The sequence below is a fragment of the Galeopterus variegatus genome, unplaced genomic scaffold (genome assembly GCF_000696425.1).
Source record: "Galeopterus variegatus unplaced genomic scaffold, G_variegatus-3.0.2 Scaffold90, whole genome shotgun sequence".
Lineage (NCBI taxonomy): Eukaryota > Metazoa > Chordata > Mammalia > Dermoptera > Cynocephalidae > Galeopterus > Galeopterus variegatus.
The window spans coordinates 462,280-481,986 of NW_007726201.1; the positions used below are offsets into that span (position 1 = coordinate 462,280).

The 19,707-nt window shown below is 39.6% G+C and overlaps 1 protein-coding gene across 1 annotated transcript in view; it reads right to left on the bottom strand.

Annotated features, from left to right (window-relative positions):
- Window positions 1-1,259, bottom strand: part of FAM98B (family with sequence similarity 98, member B) — a 28,530-nt gene extending 27,271 nt beyond the window's left edge. Inside the window, 1 exon segment of the mRNA XM_008581094.1 lies at window positions 1,159-1,259. Coding sequence (XP_008579316.1) covers window positions 1,159-1,229 — 71 coding nt within the window. The 5' untranslated portion in view covers window positions 1,230-1,259.
- Window positions 1,260-19,707: the final 18,448 nt, after the last annotated feature.

Genomic DNA, 19,707 nt, shown 5'->3' on the forward strand with positions numbered 1-19,707 from the left:
GGGGGGGGGGGGGGGGGGGGGTCCGAGCTCAAAACAGCACTGCAAAGGCAAAGTTTACTCTATCAAGAGTGATTAGATGTCTAGTTTGAAAGTTACCTCTGTCAGCAAGGTGGAGAACGGATTGGAGAATTTAGTTGGTAGTCTGGGAAAGAGGCAAGGCACCTGTTTTCCAGGAGATGATTTGGATGAAAGGTGGCTGGAGGGGAGTTTATGAGACAAACAAATGGGCAGGACAAGATAATTGGGGAAAGGGACAAGAACTGTGAAGAAAAACAGGGCTAAGCTAAGGGGGAGATTATGTTGCATATATGATCCCCATACCTGGAAGTATTAACATCACCCCCATCTTCAACCCCGGAGTTCTAACAGCACCTACCACCTTGAATTGTAAATACCGGTAGGCAGTAGACTCTTTGTAGCCCCACGACAATATAAACTAATAATAATCTGAAAACTGTCTTTTCCCCCCTTCCTACCACGTAAATATGCATTAACGGATATATATTAACACCAAGTTAAGTTGTAAACGAATGGGCTCACACTGGAGTAAAACCCTTTCGCCGGTATAAGCAGCAGGAGATCCCTACCGGCCAGCTGCCAAACAAACAAACAAAAAAGCAGCAGCAGCAACAGGAGAGATCCGCTCCTAAGCCCCAAGCCCCAAGTCCCCTACCGGCCAGCTGCCAAACAAACAAAAAAGCAGCAGCAGCAACAGGAGAGATCCGCTCCTAAGCCCCAAGCCCCAAGTTGTACACTGTAGGAGACAACAGTCCCCAGCCGCAATTCGGGTTCCAGCTCCTCCCCTGGGGCGCGACAACTCCGTCAACGTAAATATCACCCGAGGCACGGGCTCGCCCAGAGGACAGGTGCTAGCTGGGCCGCTCTGCGCCACCCCGCGGGTCCCGGCCGCAGAGTTGCGAGGCAGAGTCTGTAAGAGAGGGCCACGCGCCGTTGTTCTCCGGCCCTGCCTCACTCCCCCAAACGGATTTCTCTCCCGCCTCCCGCTTAACTCCGTCGGCGCCGGACGGAACGAGGCAGGGAAGGAGGCCTGCACCGGGCTGCCGGGGCCCAGCAGAGGCCCACGGGAAAGAGGCTGCAGCAGCCAAACTCAGGGAAAGGTTACGTCTTCTGGGGAAAGGCGTCCCCAAGAACACTCACCCCAGCGCCTCCAGTGTGTCCAGCACGTCTCCTTCCATGGTAGGTTCGGGATCCGGCTCCGGCCCTCTCATGGTCCTTCGGCCCAAAGCTGTTCAGCGCTCTAAGGAGCCCGCCGGAAACTAGCGTCACCGCGCCAAGGTTCCGGTCCAGGTCTCGTCGGTGACTGCCTAGGAGCACCTCTGACTGAGAGCGCAAAGGTTCCTAGCCGGGGGCGCAGTGGGCCCCTGATACTGCTTAAAGCCGTCTTATGTAACATTGGTAATTCTTTAAAAAGATTAATAAAAATAATAAATAAATACTAGTCATCATTAGCCTCTTTGTATTGAGTCTTAAACGCATTTGTTTGTTGAAATCAATCTTAGCAAATACCGTGATTCTATCTGAGTTGATCTCAACCTATAAGACTCCAGACCTCTCTTTTTATAATAAAAATCCCCAAATATATTTATAATATTGTTGAGCTAAAATTAATAAGTAATATCATGTACTTACACATATAATTTTTAAGTCAATATACATGGTAATGCTCCAACTTTAACAAAGAAGAAATAAAGGGAAGTTAACTTATTTTAAAAAATTATATTTCATCATGAAATGTAAAAGACTAATGAAACGATCAGATGCTTCACGAGCAGAGTAAGGTAGTTGATGTGATTTTCTAAAATCGTGATTAACTCTCCATAAACTTCCAAACAAAACACAATAGTCCCACTGTGTACTATTGGTGGAGAATTTGATCTTTATATTTTAGGATTCATATGTAAAAGAGAGTCAGGATATAGGTTCAAATCATTACTGGTGGGTATGTCACCTACATGAATATCCCAGCAGTACTGTTGGAAGTTGTGCAAGATGTATAACTATTGGTCCTTGTAAAGGACTGTCCCCTGCAGTGCAGAATACATAGCATGCCTAGCCCCAGACCAATAAAAGCAAGTAATGCTTTCTCCTCCCTAATCATTGTTACAAACAAAAAACTTACCCATAAATGGATAAAATATCCTGTGGGAAGCTTTCCCATAAATCTGTGTGATGACTATTCTATCATATATCTTAGTGCTATACAAGTTTTTAGTGTAAAATTACTTGCAGTTTAATGTATCTGAATTCATCCCCAAATGAGAGAGGGGAATGTATGTTCTCATGGTTACTGCCTCCATCAAAGAGTTGGAGAACCATGGAAGGTACTTTTCTTAGTAACCTTGGCAAAAAGTCTCTATAAAAATCAAATAGAAATGAGGTAACTGTTCAATTGTTGAACTTAAGTGTTCTGCTGCTGTTTTTCCTCGAAAATAAATAATAAAGAAATAGCAAAACAGAAGCATAGGGGGAAAAAAGGATTTTTTTTTAAAGTATGACAGCTATATGAAAAAGGTGAAAAGGTCTAACATAGTAAATGGACAAACTGGACTCCAACAAGGAGACCACTAAGAAAACAGGACAGAAGCAAAAGATTCTAGCCAAGAATTTTCCAACAAAACAACCACTGTTTCAAAAGCTATGCTAACTCCAAATAGGACAAATACAAAGAAAATCACAATTTAGAAAAATCTTAATTAAAATGCTGCAGGGGAGGGAAAGATAAAGGGAAAATCAAACTTCAACAATAATATAAGCTGACTTCTTAAGAGAAACAATGAATTAAGAAAACAATGGGATAATTTCTTTCATATACTTTAACCACAAATCTAGAATTTTATACACAATGGAAATATCCTTAAGAAACGAAGGCAAAATAAAGATGTTTTCAGATAAAAACTGATATGAATCGTTTCCAGCAAACGCATTTCAAAAGATATATTATAAGAGTTCTTCAGGTAAAACGAAAGTGATGCCAGACAAAAAAGCACGTTCATGTGAAAAGAAAGAAAGAGTACTATTGGAAAGGGTAAATATGTGAGTAAAACTAGATAAATATTGACCATTCAAAACAGAAGTAATGTCTTATGAAATTTAAAATATAGAAAGAATGGTGCGGGGGGAAGGGGCTGTTGATAGCGTTAAGGAACTGTGTGTTTCTTCCATTATCCAGGAAGTGGTAAAATAACTAGTTTATGGTAGTTAATCGAGGTTGCATGTCACATCATTAGGGAAATTACTAAAGGAATAATCAAATATTATATATAACTAACAACTAAGAGAAAGGGAAAATAGAATAATGAAAAATACAAGTAGGGACATTTCACAATGATAAAAGGGTCAAGACAGCAGAAATGGATAAAATTAAAAAGACTGATCATACCAAGTGTGAGCAAGATATAGAGTAATTTGAGCTCTCACACACCACTGGTGAGAATATAAAATTGCACAATCACTTTGGAATTCAGTCTAGTGGCTTCTTAAAATGTTGAACACACATCTACCATATAACCCTCCTTTCCACAACTAGATATTTATCCAAGAGAAAGGCAAGCATATGTCCAGTCTGGAAATAATCCAAATATGCATGTGTGAATGGAATGGATAAACTGTGGTACTTCCATACAATAGAACACTACTCAGCAGTAAAAGAAATGAAACAATTGATACACCCAACAATATAGATGAATCTCAAAATAATCATGATGAGTGAAAGAAGCCAGTCAAAAAAGAGCACTATTAGTGTATGATTTCATTTACATAAAATTCTAGAAAATGCGAAGTAATTTATAGTGACAGAAAGCAGATCAGTGGTTGCCTGGAGACTGATAGGAGGCAGGCAGGTGTCAGAATCTGATGAGAGAGAGGATTACAGAGCAGCACAAAGCAACATTTAAGGTGATTGATATGTACACTACCTTGATTGTGGTGATGGTTTCATGTGTGTGTAATTATAGGTCAAAATTTATTAAGTTGTATACTTTAAACAGGTGCCATTTATTTATGTCAGTTACACTTCAATAAAACTTTTTTAAAAAAATTAACTTATGTAACACAGCATGACAGCCATCACTACCCCCCTTGTGCACCCACAGACTGTTATAATAATGGGCCTTCACCCACTCTGCTAAGCCTAAACTGGACCTCATTGTTTTTAACATGGCTCCTTTTCAGAGTCCGTCAGTCTATCAGAGGTGAAAACCTGAAGAAGAGATAGTTTCCTTTGCTTTGGACAGAATTAAAATATTAGAATTTTCCCAAAAAGCAAAATCAGAATGTTCCAATGCTCCCTCTTGACACCTCCCTTTCTTATGTGGTCCTGACTAGGAGGGGAGATGAGAGGAAGAAAAGCTACTTTATGTAACATGACATTGAAATATTATGAATTCTATCTTATGAAACTTTGTATGTGGATAAGATGATCAGTTCAGGTAAATATTTTGCTCTTCCTTTCACTGAATGTTTTAGCCTATGCCATACTCAGGATTCTTCTGCAAGTAACAGAAGCCTCAACCCAAATAGGCTGAAGCTAAAATGGGAATGTGTTGGCTCAAATAAATTAATAGTCCAAGAGTATCTCTGGTTTTAGGGACAGTTTGATCCAGAGTCTCTTCACAAAGTTATCAAGGCCCTGACTCTATTTATCTGCAAGTCTCTGAGTTCTACCCTCCTTGATGTAGACTTTCTGGTTTTTTGCCTCTTTACACTACAAAAGCGGATTTCCTCTTCTGATGCCCTCTGGAGAGGGAAAGTACCTGGTAAGAGAACTCAGCCACATCTCCTTGCTTCTCACTGCTCCACACTGGGTTCTGGGCCCATTCTTGTACTAATCAGTGAGACCAGAAGCAGAGGCTGTGCTAACTGATCTAAGCCTATCAGGACCCATCCCTGGATCTGACAGTAGAGTTAGCATCCTCTGAGCACATGGAGGTAGAAAAGGGATACTCAAACAACTGGGGAGCCTTACTGACAGAAAGGGGAATACATGTTGGGCAACCTAAACAGCAAAGGTTCACCTTAATACTGTCATATTTACTCTTTTATGTTAAATTTTAGTGCAAATATAAGATACATACATAGATATGTATACATTCATACATACATATATTCACGTATGAAGGCAACTATTACATGAGTAAATGTCAACTAGACAATTGTTAATGACATCATCCTGTATTTCTTTGAAGTATAAAAAAGGTATCACAAAAAATGTAACATAAAGTTAGGAGTAGACTTTGTGTTTGTTTTATTTCACAAGGAATCAGCTATTAACTGGCTTTGCATTCATTTTCATCCAGTTTAAACTACAAACATCCCCTTTTTTTGATGCATACATAATGCTAGGAGCACACATATATTTTAAATGGTGGGCACAGTAACCCACAGCCACAAAATGCTAAATGTTACCTAATTCATCAGCACTAATTTCATACTTTATTAGTTTCAAGCATTTACGATGAAGAGGAAGATCATGATCACGATCATGAAATATGAAATATTTGCGGCAAATTTTGCACCCTACTGTACCAAATTGTTAGGATTCAAAATTTCAAAGCTGACTTTTATGGAGGATGACATTCTCTCCTGCATGGTTTGACTACAGAAAATCTTCACAGACAATGTCATGTGACTGTCATCCCACCAAGGACTTTGGTGAATTGTGTTGTCTATTTTGTGAACGACATTAACGATCAATTAAAAAGATCAGACATATTATATCTGATCACGTCTGTTTTCCCAGAAGGAAATAACTTGGTTATTTTTGTGAAAACAAAAGCCTGTCATTTTTTTCCTCCACTAAACTCCTTAGCCTTAGCCTTAGGATTCAAAAGCTCTGCCAGCTTTCAAATGTCTTAGATAAAGACCAATAAAATTTCCTTTGACATGAAAGAAGATTTGCCCAAGAGAACCTCACTGAATATTTTGTTTTCTGTATTTATCGACATTATAAATATACTTGGACTACCAAAATCAATTAATCTGATTTATTAGTGCTGGAATCTAGTTATTTTTCTCCTTTTATTTCCTGTATAATTTGATCCTGAAACCACTCATTAACTGGTCCCATCCTTGAATAATCTTCTCCCACTATTCAGAGACTATTGGCTCAAATCGGCAGCATTACTGACAGGTAAACCTTTTTCTCTTTAATCGGTGCTTTTATAATAGCAAAGATAGACTTTTCTTTTCCCTAAACCCCCTCCAAATGCTCAACTAGGGGCCGGCCCGGTGGCGCACTGCTATAGTGCGCCGCTTGGGAAGCACGGTGGCGTTCCCGCCGAGGGTTCGGATCCCACATACAGACCGGCCGCTCACTGGCTGAGCGAGGTGCGGGAGCGACCCTGAGGGTTGCGATCCCGTTGCCGGTCCCCGGTCTGGTACGGGCACGACACTGAGGGTTGCGATCCGTTGCCGGTCACGAAAAAAGACAAAAAGGAAAAAGAAATAAACAAATGCTCAACTAAAAATGTTTTGCAGTGGCTCACAGTGGAAGCCCATGCCATTACTCAGATTGCTCTGGGGGACACAACTTTCTGTTATTCAATCTGCAGTTAATGTTAGTATAAATTTAACTCAACTCTTTGGCAGAACACTTTTCTCAGTAAATTCAGCTTTAGTTGTATCCAAATGTAAAAGTACCTCAAATATGGTATATTCCAAGAGCAAGAAACAGATTCCACAAAGAATCCCTAGATTTACACCACTATATCATTACATAAATACATGGTAGAGATCACTGGGATACATGTAAAGACAGCGAGAAAGGGAAGGAGGGAGGAGAAAGAGTCATTAATTGTGGCAGTTAAAACATATCCACAAATTAAATGACCTCCTCTATTGGTAGGTAGGGTCTATGTACCTTCCCTTTGAATGTGGACAGGCATGTGGCTAGTAGACCAATAGAGCACAGTGGAAGTGACGCTACACTCCAGGCTAGGTCACCAAAGCAACACAACTAGCATTATTCTAGTTGCAACTTGGGTCCCAGATTGTCAGTGTCATTTAATTAAGAATACAAAATCACAGGGATTTGACTTCATCTGCTGCTGGCCCACGGTAGGGATGTCAGAACCACCGAGAGAGCTTTGTAGACAAAGACATGTCCAGGCTCCATCCTCGGAGATTCTGATCCAGTAGAAGAGAGGGGGCCTAGAAATTCGTATATGTTAAAGTTCTTCAGATGACTCGGATCAAGGTCTGTAAACTACTCTTGTATTAAATATTTACATATATTTTGAATTTGGACAAGAACACATAAGTCAGTGAACATCTCCCTTTGAGTTGTATATTTAAAATATTAATAAATTTTATAAATGTCTTACAAAAATGCAAGGGGGGAAGGATGAGGGGACTCAGTGAAATACCTTGGATTTCACACCAGTCTTTATGATTCTCTTCTAAATATGCATCTGTATATCTTTCACTCACTAATTCATCTTCACATACAACTTTTATAGTTTCTAACACCCACTCTTTGTTCCAGTTCACCACAATTTAGAGTACAGGTGATCATTACTGTTGGGCTGGGTCACAGACCCTTCAAACCTGTTTATGGACTGGTCACAGACCCTTCAAACCCATTCTGCATCCTGCGTCACAGACCCCTCATATGCAGGTCGCAAGCTAGGTAATTGGAAAAAGATCCTGGGAGCTGTGGGTAAAGTTGATCGACTTTATTCAGACGTGAGCTCAGGTAACTAGCAGCCCCACCGCAGCCACCCTAGTGGCCTCCCAGGGCATCCCAGGGGCACTGGGGATCAGAATCGTTCTCTTACAATTACACATTTAATACTTTCCTCCCCTCACTTTATGATTTGAGCTCCTGGGTTTGTCCAGTCTGAGACGCTGCCCCAGCAACCAGGCCATATGGGGGGGGTCTTGTCCTTATTATCTAAGCCAGTGATTCACCTGCTTGGGCCTGTCCTTAAAATCTACTCAGGTGATTCAGATGATCAGCCAAATTTGGGAACTGCAGCCTAAGTGTAGCTCTTCCGAACAGTGTAGTATTCCTTCTAGGTGAATTAAACAAAACAGATTCTAAAGGAGATAAAACCCAATTCTTCTGGAAGACTTTGAAACTAATCAACAAAATAAAGCACAAGTTTCACAAGCTGAAACATTTTTTTTCACACAACTATTAATGAAGTCATGGAAACATCTAAGCCCTGAATAAGAGCAACAATTAAAATTTATTTCTCCATGCATAAAGGAAGGGGTAAGAAGGTTTACTGAGTTTGTAAATAAAGAGGGAGTTGAGATATGAGGTTTTGTACAGAGTTAGGAAAAATATGAACTTTATGGATTCAAATTGAGTAAAAGTATTTTGTTTAAATTTTATTGGATAGTTTTATAATCTGACTGGATTTGCAACTGGAAATTCTGTAAAGGTGGCAGTTTCCAAGTTCAAAGTATTTCGTAAAAACAAAACAAACAAATGACATCATGTACTGACTTAAATTCTGCCCAGCCAGAAGTAACTTTTAAAAATACCTTTTGGAGAAAAAAAATGTGTCACATTAAGAACAGAGAGAAACTTCTGATTAGAAAAACATCATTAAGGGGATTTCTGTCTTCTTAGGGGCTTAACATGTCTTAACAAACATTTCTCTTTCAGTTTCTAGGATATGGAAGAAAAGATAGACATTAGCAACAAATATACAAATTGATCCCTCAACTGAAATAGCCATTCAGAAAGAGTAGAAAAAGTGCAAGGATTTTTTTTTTTATTAATTTCATGCTAGATAGAAAATATTTTGAGACTGTGTCAGTAATGGGAAAGGTCTGATAGAATTCAGTGCAAGTTATAAATTAATCAAGCTCTAGAACTAAAACATGCATCAGATTAAAGCATAACAGATAATAGGGCATGATTATTAAGAAAAATCCTACAGTACTATATTTAAGTATAATACTACTTAATATACTACTACTTAGAAGATGCACTACAGATCTAATAGTAGGATTTATATGTAGATTGTAAGATTTTCAGTAATGGCTACATGTCAAAAAGGTGTACACGATAGAAACAAGAAAAAAAAGATAACTTATTCATAAATGATTAGTCCTTAAAAAGAGACATGTTAACAAAAGAAAAAATAAACTGGGCTTCATAAAAATTAAAAACTTTTGTGCTTCACAGAATACTGCCAAGGAAGAAAAATGACAGCCCACATGATGGGAGAAAAATCTGTAAATCATATATCTGATAAGGGACTTACACCTAGAATATATAAAGAACTCTTCAACTCAACAACAAAAAAGACAAATAACCCAATTTTAAAAAGGGCAAAAGATCTAAATAGACATTTCTCCAAAGAAGATATACAAATGACCAAAAAGCACATGAAAAGGTGCTGGACATCACCATCAGCAGGAAAATGTAAATCAAAACTACCGTCACTAGGATAGCTATAATCAAAAAGTCAGATAAAAACAAGTGTTGTCGAGGATGTGGAGAAACTTACCCCCTCACCCTCACACTTTGTTGGTGGGAGTGTAAAACAGTGCAGCTACTGTGGAAACTAGTCTAGCAGTTCCTCAAAAAGGTAGACATAGACCCACCAATTCCACTGCTACGTATATATCCAGGAGAAATGAAAACATATGCCCACACAAAAACTTACACATAAATGTTCAAAGCAGCATAAATCAAATAGCCAAAATGTGGAAACAACACAAACGTCTATAACCTAATGAATGGATAAACAAGGTGGGGTATATTCGTACGATGGAATATTATTCAGCCATACAGAGAAATAAAAGTACTGATACATGCGACAACGTGGATAAACCTTGAAAACATTATGGTAAGTGAAAGATGCCAATCATAAAGAACCACATATTATATAATTCTAATTATATGAAATGTCTAAAACAGGTAAGTCTATAGAGACAAAAAGAAGATTAGTAGTTGCTTAAAACCGGGGGGGTGTGGACAGATTGGGGAATGGTAGCTAAAGTGTACACAGCTTCTTTTTGAGGTGATAAAAATATTCTAAAATTGGTTGTAGTGCTGTGTCCACAGCTCTGCGAAGATACTGGAAACCATTAAATTGTACAGTTTAAATGGGCAAATTGTATAGTATGTGTGTTATATCTCTCCATAAAGCTGTTTAACTGCCCCTCCTCCAAAAATAATAAGACATATTGATTTTGAGTAGCTCAAAGCAAAAACAGAGCTGATAATCAGTACCCTCTACCTCCGAAACACTCCTTTTCCTGATTTTTTATTCTAATTAAAGACACCACAATTCTCATTCAGTAGCCCATGTTGGAAATCTTGTCCCCTCTGCACATCTCCACCTTAGTGACCCTTCAAACTCCAGGATAGTTTTATGCTTTTTCTTCAATGTCATGAGTTACTTCTAATTTTCTAATAACTTACTTTTAGCCTGTTAATTTCTGTTGCTTGCAACCAACCAAAGCAAATGGAAACATTGCCCAATAAGTATTTAACTGAAACTAAATTTATAATGAAACCAATATTAAATTTTAGAGTATGTATTATAGAATAACATTTAGATGCATTTAAAAGGAAAGAAAGCTTTTGTCAAGTATTCTTTAGCTGCAATCTGTAACTTCAAAATAGCCTGGAGCTTAAGTCCTACATAAATCATAAACCATTGACAACAGGACTCATTTTTCATCCCATTCCCATAAATCCTATTATTACTAACTTGGCATGCTGTGTTTCTCCTAAATTATAGCCAGTTCTATTCATTACTGTTTTGCAGTTTATTTCAAATTGATTGCAAGACAGATTTAATGATCATTAAGCTAGAAAAGGTATGGTTAAGATTTTTGAAAGTATGTTAATTTTACTTGGAATCCGATATCTTTACAATATACTTTTTTCTTCCCCAAAAGAAATAGTACCAAATTATTCCTTGCTCTAATAAATCATCATTTAAAGCTATTTCTTAAGAATCAAGCAATTTTCATGTCATTCTAAAGTACATGTTAGGAAAAATGTATGGTATTAGATATGATTTAGTACTGTTGGAAATGAAGTAATCTCTTGAAACAAAATTAGTTTCTTTATAGCTGAAGTGAACAGAAGCATAAGTATGTTGTAGGTGTTTCCTCGGTCCATTCTTTTTGTACAATTTGGGATAATTTTCAGTGGTTATGTTCCTTGAAATGCTGAGATAGATGTCGGCACATTACTTACAGTGAGGAGGTCAATATGGCATTGTCTGCTGCAAACCAGGAGTCAGAAATGAAATGGAGAAGCATCGAAAGGACACCCTGAATGTAGGATCGCAGAATTTTGAAGATATTTTTGATTCTTGTTATATACAGACTCTATCAAGCTCAATTTTTCACAAGGAGAGACTGTTAAATTGCTGATTGCCCATGTAGATTTTGGAAGCACTAGACAGACCCCATTGTCCCAGCCCCCCAAATCATCCTCATTTACTTATTGATTTCTGGAATTGCACCAGACATACTGTGTCAGTTCTTTGGCTTGACATCATATCAGTCATTGGAACACAAACACCATTCAGCTCTGGGATATGTGATGGTTTACAAACTTGGCATGGTGGGAAAAACCACTGTTTTAATTCTAGCTCCATCACATGCTGGGTTATAGAAACACCTGCAGCAGAGATTCAGTTTGCAGTGGTGCATGCCACTGTACTCACCATTTTATGATAACTTGTTGAAAGAGGACAATCCTCCCAATGTCCTACTCCACAGAGAGATCTTCAGACTCTCACATGTCTCTTTGAGACCAATTTCTTTCAGATCACAACACAGCTACTCCCAGGAGGGCTGGGACCATCTCAAAGACCCAGACCACCTTGCCCATGAACCAGAGACAGACTTGTCCACCAATCCTGTCTCCCTGTTGCATTAGGGAAACTTTTCTTCAAAGGATGCTCAGCCAGGGTCCATCTCAACAGGACTTGCTTACACTTTGACTTTTTCAAGGTGTAACATTTGGGATATTGGTTCCTTCTCTCACAGGGGACCCTGGCTTCCTTATGCCAATAGGCCAACCTCCAACCAAGGGGCTTGCCTTGCATGTCCAGGCAGTGGCATGGCACCTGCTAATCCACTCAAAAAGCACAAGGGTTCCTCCCAATACCGCTATGGGACTTTTTAGCCTTGGGTTTTCATAGCAAATGAAGACCATTCAAATAACAGGAAAATCTGTTTCGAGATGATTATTTTTTAATACTGAGTAGCAACTGGAACAGTCTTTCCCTAAAAAAAAGTGAAATTTTTGATAGAGTATTCTGTTACATTAGTATTCTCCACTTGGCATCATAAATTTTAAACCACATGAATGAAAAGCACTTAAAGTACCTCCATGGTTTATAGCTAATTATTGCAGCCACCAGTATTCACTTCAATTTAGCAAGCAATTACTGTAGGCACTCATTGAGCGGTCAGTCACTGGACTAAGCACTTTACATTTAATTCTCCTAATAGCCCTGTGAGGCTCAAGGAAGTTAATTAACTTTGGGCGAGTTCGCAGACTAATCAGTGGCAGAGCCGGGAGGTAGTTTGTCTGGCTTCATCCTTGAGTCACTAGGCTGCTTCTCCAACATGAGAGATGCAACACAAGCCCTTAACAGGAGAAGCAAAACTTCAGAAGTTGCTAACTCACCTCCCACCCACTCCCCAACACACACACGCACGCACGCACACACACACACACACACACACACGCCTGCAAAGTCAGCACATAACTTCTACAACTTCTTCACTTTGTACATACGTATATCTCAGTACAGCTACATACTCATGAATATCATATATATCAGCTACATATATATGTGTGAGTGTATACAGATACATACACACACATCTCAGTGTAAGGCCTAAGCTACCTACCGTACTCACTGCAAATACAGGCGCAGCATTCTGGTTGTTGAGCCTGTCAGTAGGGGTTCTGTTTACATTGAGGGCCTAATAAGCCCTAATGAAGGGGAGAGAGAGAGTAATTGGCTCTGTTAGAACTGATATCTGACCCCCAGGGCTTAGACCCCCAGGTGGCCGAGGTACAATGGCCATCCATCAACCATTCTTCCGGGAAAATGGGGAAGAAACTCATCCCGTGAAGAAAAAATGTCAGGACACAAAAAAAGCTTGCTGGCGCTTTGAGGAGAAAACATCTTTCACTTTACTTTCTGGTTCAGATTGCTTGCCAGCTTGCAAAGAGCAGCAATAAGCTAAATGAAAGAACTACATCAGAAGATGCAGAAAGCACAGTGTTGTGGTCTGGTGACAGAGTTTACTAGATAGCGGGAGGTATTTCTTCTATTCTCACCTATCCCAGTCCCACTTTGACAGGGTAGCAATCAGAGTGCTGCAGATGATCAAGATAATGTCAGAGCAACAGATGGGGTCTGCAGAAGGGGATCTTGGGGGCAGTCATGCCAACCCACAGGTGGAGCATCTTGTCCAGGAAAAGCAATGCCTCGGCAATGGTCTGAGATCCACGTGCCGAAATAGAAAAGGAAAGGGCTAGCAAGGGGTAGGAGGAGGTTGCTGGAGTTGTAGGAGCATGCGTGAGATATTCTAGCACAAGAAGGGAACCATTTCCTCAGTGGAGACTGAGTCAGAGGCTACTGTTTAGTTGCACTTACCCATAGTCCTCTATTTAAATTTTTTATTTTTTAAAAAAAGCTAAGATGAATGGCTCATAAGACCAGAATATTTAAAACATATAACAGATTTCTATAACATTAGAGTTGGCAGGGACCTTACAGTTGATCTAGTTCTGCACTTAACTCCCTGTGTGATGAATTTTTCTTTACACTATCCCTGACAGACACCTCTCCTTGGACATTGCCCCCTCAAATGGCAGCACATTTCTGTTGGGTGCAGGTAAGATCATTAGGCTTTCTACAAAAGCCCAAAATTAATGGACTCAATGTCCCCACATAACAAGTTTACAGGTCTATATCCTAGATTAAAACAAACAGTGTTACAGTCCATGAGCAGACATGGTCTATGTCCATAGAATTTCAGTTTGTCCCCCAAGAAGGAGTGAAAAGAAGTTAAGAATACTTTGTTGTTAAATACAAGTGTTTATCTCTTCTAGTTCTATTCCCAAGTGTTCAGTGATTCCGGAGAGAGTTTGCTAAGGGAAATCACAAATTTCCCCTATGAAATCAGAGTGGAATTGGGGTATCATATAAACACAAGTATCTATTCATTAATTTATTCAATCAGCATTTATTAAGCACATACTGCGTACAAGACTTTCTGTTCAGAACCACAGTTACAAAGACAAAGGGGCCCAGTACTCAATGGGTTAGTCTATGATTCAACAGAAGAAATTTCTAGGGCCCTGGGACCTCTAAGATATATCCAAATTACATCAAAAACTTTAAAGAACAGCTATTCTCTTGCTGTACAGCAGCTTTGGAGCAGATACGCAGAGGTGCACTCAAAGAGTAGACCATTGGAGGTGCTGTGGTCTGAACAAGCACTCTTCCATGTCTCTGTACACCTGAAACTTTAAAGAACAGCTATTCTCTTGCTGTACAGCAGCTTTGGAGCAGATACGCAGAGGTGCACTCAGAGAGTAGACCATTGGAGGTGCTGTGGTCTGAACAAGCACTCTTCCATGTCTCTGTACACCTGATCTCATGGCCAAAACATGGAAAGGATTCATCTGAAAAGAACAGGCATCTACCACGGGGAAATAAAGAACTTTACCTACTGTTTCCACGCTTCAGGGATTTTTTTTTTTTCATTTAAAGCCATGTAACATGGAACAAAAAGCCCTGAATTCAACTAATTTCAAAGAGATGCATAACTTGCTGTGACAAACACACTGGAGCGACCAGCTGGCAGGCAATGCAGCCCCACTGAATAAGAGGCACTAGGAGGAAAAATCGCTGCAGAGCCACTAGGGGGGACCTCAACTCCAGAGAGCAGAAGGAGCCACTCCCTACACACTGGAGGAAAACACAGCGATGCTTCCCATCACATTAATTTTGTCCTTTAACCATGAAATCCTGCCTCTTCTCCCAAACATCCACTAACGTGAGAGCACCCAGTGCTGTACTTACACATTAAGAACAATCATTAAAAACAAAGGATATTAAATGAAACTAATTGAGGTCTCCAGGAAGGGGCAGGATATTTAGGGTCTCATCTCAGTTATCCTTTTAATTCTGTCATAAATTTTATCACGGGCACAGAATAAGGGGTAAATGAGGCATAAAATATTCTGTAAATCACATGGGGTGAAGATGCTCCGGCGGGGTAATGAGATCAGCGATGGAGGGCAGAATCAGCCCAGCCCTGTTTCACCACAATCAAAAAGCTTAAATGCAGCAAACTATTTGCTAGGGACTGGGATAGAGAATGTTTTAGAGGTGAGAGGGATTCAGATTAGTGGCATGTCTGTCAGTTCAAGAATGAGACCTGCATCTACCTCTATCAAACAAGCACGTAACCAAGAACGGCTAATGCACAATGAGCCTGACTTTCAGAAAATCCAGAATGTGAGATGGGAACCCGTAAAACAACAAAATACAGAGCTCTATTCACATTACAAAGGCACTATCACTTTTTAAATGAATGCACTTGTTGAAGGATTTCGTTTGAAAGAATCCTGCTATTGCATTTAAAATAGATAAAATTACCAACATTTTAGAACCAATTTTTCAGCAATATGTTTATGGCATACGGAATTATACTAATAATGGAGGAAGGAAAAATAATCTCCATAAGAAATCAGTGCCATTACCATTTTTTTTAATTTTTAAATTTTATTTATTTTATAGCAGTTTTAGTTTTATAGAGAAATTGAGCAGAAATTACAGATAGTTCCCATACCCCTCCCCCCATACACAGTTTCTCCTACTATGGACATGTTACATTGGTGTGGTATATCTGTTACAATTATGAATTAATACTGGTATATCGTTATTAATGTAATTTTACATTAGGGTTCCCTCTTTGTATTGTATAGTTCTATAGGTTTTGCCAACTGCATAATGTCATATAATCACCATCACAGTATCACACAGAATAGTTTTGCTGCCCTGAAAATCCTCTGCGCTTCACTATTCATCCCTCCCTCCCTTACTGCTGAAATCCTGGCAACCACTGATTCTTTTTTCCATTACCTCAAACATTTATCACTTTTTGTGTTGGAAACATTCGAAATTCTCTCTTCTGGTCTAGCTAATTGAAACTATACAATAAATTCTCGTTAATTATAGTCACCCTACCATTACGATTAATTTTTATTCTAAGGTTAGTTTTATGTGTTATGTGATTATCTCATAATGGTGGTGTGAAAATATTAGATGTAAGACAACATTTCAATTTAAACTTGGGGGTTGCAGGAGCAAAATGTCGATCAATTGTAAAAAGAGTATGACGAGCACGTCAAGGTCAAGTTTAAAAGCAGTGGGGGAAAGATCTGCTCAAATCGTTTTCTCCTTTGTTTCTAAATATTTAACACTTCAACCTTTTAACTATTCAAAGTTTTCAACTGTATTGCTGAACTGGAAATTGCTGATATCTTCAAAAATATCGTTTATCTAGAAAAAGATTATTTGCATGAATCCTACACTAGTTAAAGCTATGGATATATATTTTGGGGGAGTGTTTGAGCCTCAAGTTAATCACCTCTGCTTTAGACCGGGGGCAACATGGGCTCTAAAAAAAACTGGAATATGTGGAAATTGAAAGGCCCATCAACCCCAAAATAGTACCTGCTTCAACCACCCAGACACCAAGAGTGCCAATCCTAGAATGCCTTTGGCAGCATATCTGCAGTGCATAAGCCTGGGACAGGAATGACCAAGGGCAGCAGTCATCCACACAGGCCTGCAGAAGGCTGAGCATCCAGCAGAGGGGCCTGAGAGTCTATTGTAGACAGTGAGGGTCAAGTTGAGCAGCTGGGCTCAAGTCCCCCACCTTCAATCCAACCCAGGCAGCTTCATCTGTTTACAGATTGGGCTTCTGAATATAATTTTATTTGAAGGAGAGTTCTTGCTGCTAAAAAAAATATTAATTAAAGGACTGAGAAGTGCTTGAAAAGGTTATCTCTGGATGGTTTTCATTTTTTGGATCATTGGTGGTTATTTTCCTATTTTCCTTTCTGTATCTTCCAAGTTTTCTGCAATGAAACAATATTAACTTGTGTAATTAAAACACACACAAAGTTACATTAAAATAAAAGAATAAGCTTTGCCTACTTCTCCAAAAAAAAATGCTGAAAACAGGCTTTCTGCTGGGATTGTAGCATTTTGAATGTGAGTTGCAGTTTTCAAACATAAAGCACAGCTGTTTTGTCTCTTACCCTGAAGCTGTGAAAAAGGGGAAAGATTTTGAAAGCGGGAACAGGAAAAGACTATTGAGAAAAGTGGCTGCTATTTCTAGGCTAAAGTCTCCCTGGCAACACTGTTCTCAGAAGCTATGCCTTCCTACGTGGACTCAGCAGGATTGATGAGTGATGAATCCAGAGGATTTGTGGCACCCAAAGTCAGCAGAGACCAGAAGAGCTTTGAGACAGAGCAGAGTCAAAGCAGACCAGAGAGATGTGACAGGCAGATGCTTTACTGCAGTCAGTAAGAAGATAGAACCAGAGAGGTCACTTGAGTCTACAGCCTTGGAGTTAAGTTGTCTGAAGTTCCTGAGATATGATAGGACCCAAGACCTCAGGGACTGTGGCCAAAGAAAAAGTATAGCTTCAAGGAACAGTTACAAAGAGCAAAAGGTGAGCATAGTCAGCAACTAGTTGGCACAGGAAAACTAAAGAATTGTTAAAATGGGTACTGGTAATTTGGAGTTAGGAATAATATAGAAGTGAGAAGCACTAAAGCCATCATCATCATCAAAAAAAAAAAGTAAGCCAAGTGTAATTTAAGAACAAAACACAACAGATAAAAAGAACGGCCATAGCTTTCCCGACTAGATCACTGAGAAGCGTTCCCCATTCAACTGGGTAAGAAAATTCCTGAATGCATGAATGTAATGAAACTGAGATACCTTAGAGATGCCAAAAAACAAAAGAAACACAAGAAAAGTCACAAAAACATACATATTGGAAACTGGACTTAAGCCAGCACAGAGAGAACCTGAGTAGGCATCATAATCAGCCTACTTCTTAAGCAATGGTTCTCCAAGTGCGGTCCCCAGACCAGCATCATCAGCATCACCTAAGAGCTTGGTGGAAATGCAAATTCCTGGGTTCCACTTAAGACCTACTGAATCATAAACTCTAGGGTGAGGCCCAAGAATCTGTTTTAACAAAGCCACCAGATGATTCCAATGCCTGTTAATTTTTGAGAACCATTGATCCAGAAATATTAAAATCAACAGGAAAAGTTACCTATCAAACACAGTAAGGCAAAGGAATGAACAGCAAAAGGAGATCATGTCAAATGTAGCCAGTCAAGGACTGAGATTCAACCTTAAGTCATCCACAGTAAGAATTCTTACCAATCTCCCTCCCTAGTTCAAGTCACCACTGTTTCTTGCCTGGACTGCTATGGGTGGCCATCTGTCACTGTTTGCCCAGGGAAGTCCTCGCTTGAACCTGTTGTCCTGGTGTAATGATAGAAGGCCCCCCTTTCACTCTCAAAATTGTCCAGGTCGGGTATATAATCACATGGTTCTGCTTGTAACAGCCTCCTGACCATTTCCCCTGCTTCCACTCTTCCTATCTTCAATATGTTCTCTTTCCAGAAGCTAAAAATGTAAGTCACTCATGTTACTCTTCTTCAAAACCCTTCAGTGATTTTTTCATTGCCCTAAGATAAAACTCAAACCCCTTTCGGCGGTTCACAGCACCTACCTTTACGCCTTGACCTCATGCCACATGCCTCCCTGCTGTCTTTGTTCACACACAGTGGCCTCCTGTCATACCGTGACAAGCCAAGTTCATCCAACCTCAAGGCCTCTGAGTGCCAGTCCTTCTCCTGGATTGCGTCCAGTCTCCATCCCTCTGTCAATGCCATGTGTCCTCCTTTTTTTCAGTTAATAATATTCCAAATGATCTCTCAAATAGTCTTTGAAGGAATTATTTTAATGACTGCATTCTTTCCCAATATGGTACGCCATAATTTATTTAACCATTCCCTAATATTGTACATTTAGATGGCTCTCTATTTTTTACTGTTGCAAAATGGAATATTTATTGGAATGATACTGGGATTTCTCCACAAATGAAATAAGGGTTAAATAATAAGATTGCAGAAAAGGCAGGGATAGAGGAATTACTGGGACCAAGGATTAAATATTATCAGGCGAGTGGCACACACTCTCTCTTTATATATATAAATACATATGTATATATGCATACATATTAAAACTCTCACTAATCTCTTCTTCCCTCTGTGTGCAGCATGACCCTTTATCTCTGGAAAAGACTCTCTACATGGTTGTCAGTGCTTTCAAACCATGGCTCCCACACCAGAGAGGGATACTGAATCATACTCTCTTCAGTCCCAAGATCAAAATTCCCCAAGGAAGGACTCCAATTGGCTCAGCTTGGGCCACGTGCCCTCCCTTGGGTCAAGCAACTATAACACCATTTGTTCAAACCCCTCGGTAAACAAGGCAGACAAAGCCCAGCAAAAGGGGGTTGTTCTTCCCAGAGCAAGGGCAGAGAGATTCTGAGCAAACAGTTATAGACCTCTGCTACAGACAAAGGTGTTTGTTTGTAAGAATATGGGGGGCAGAGGCGGAGGGCTTTTTTTAATCACT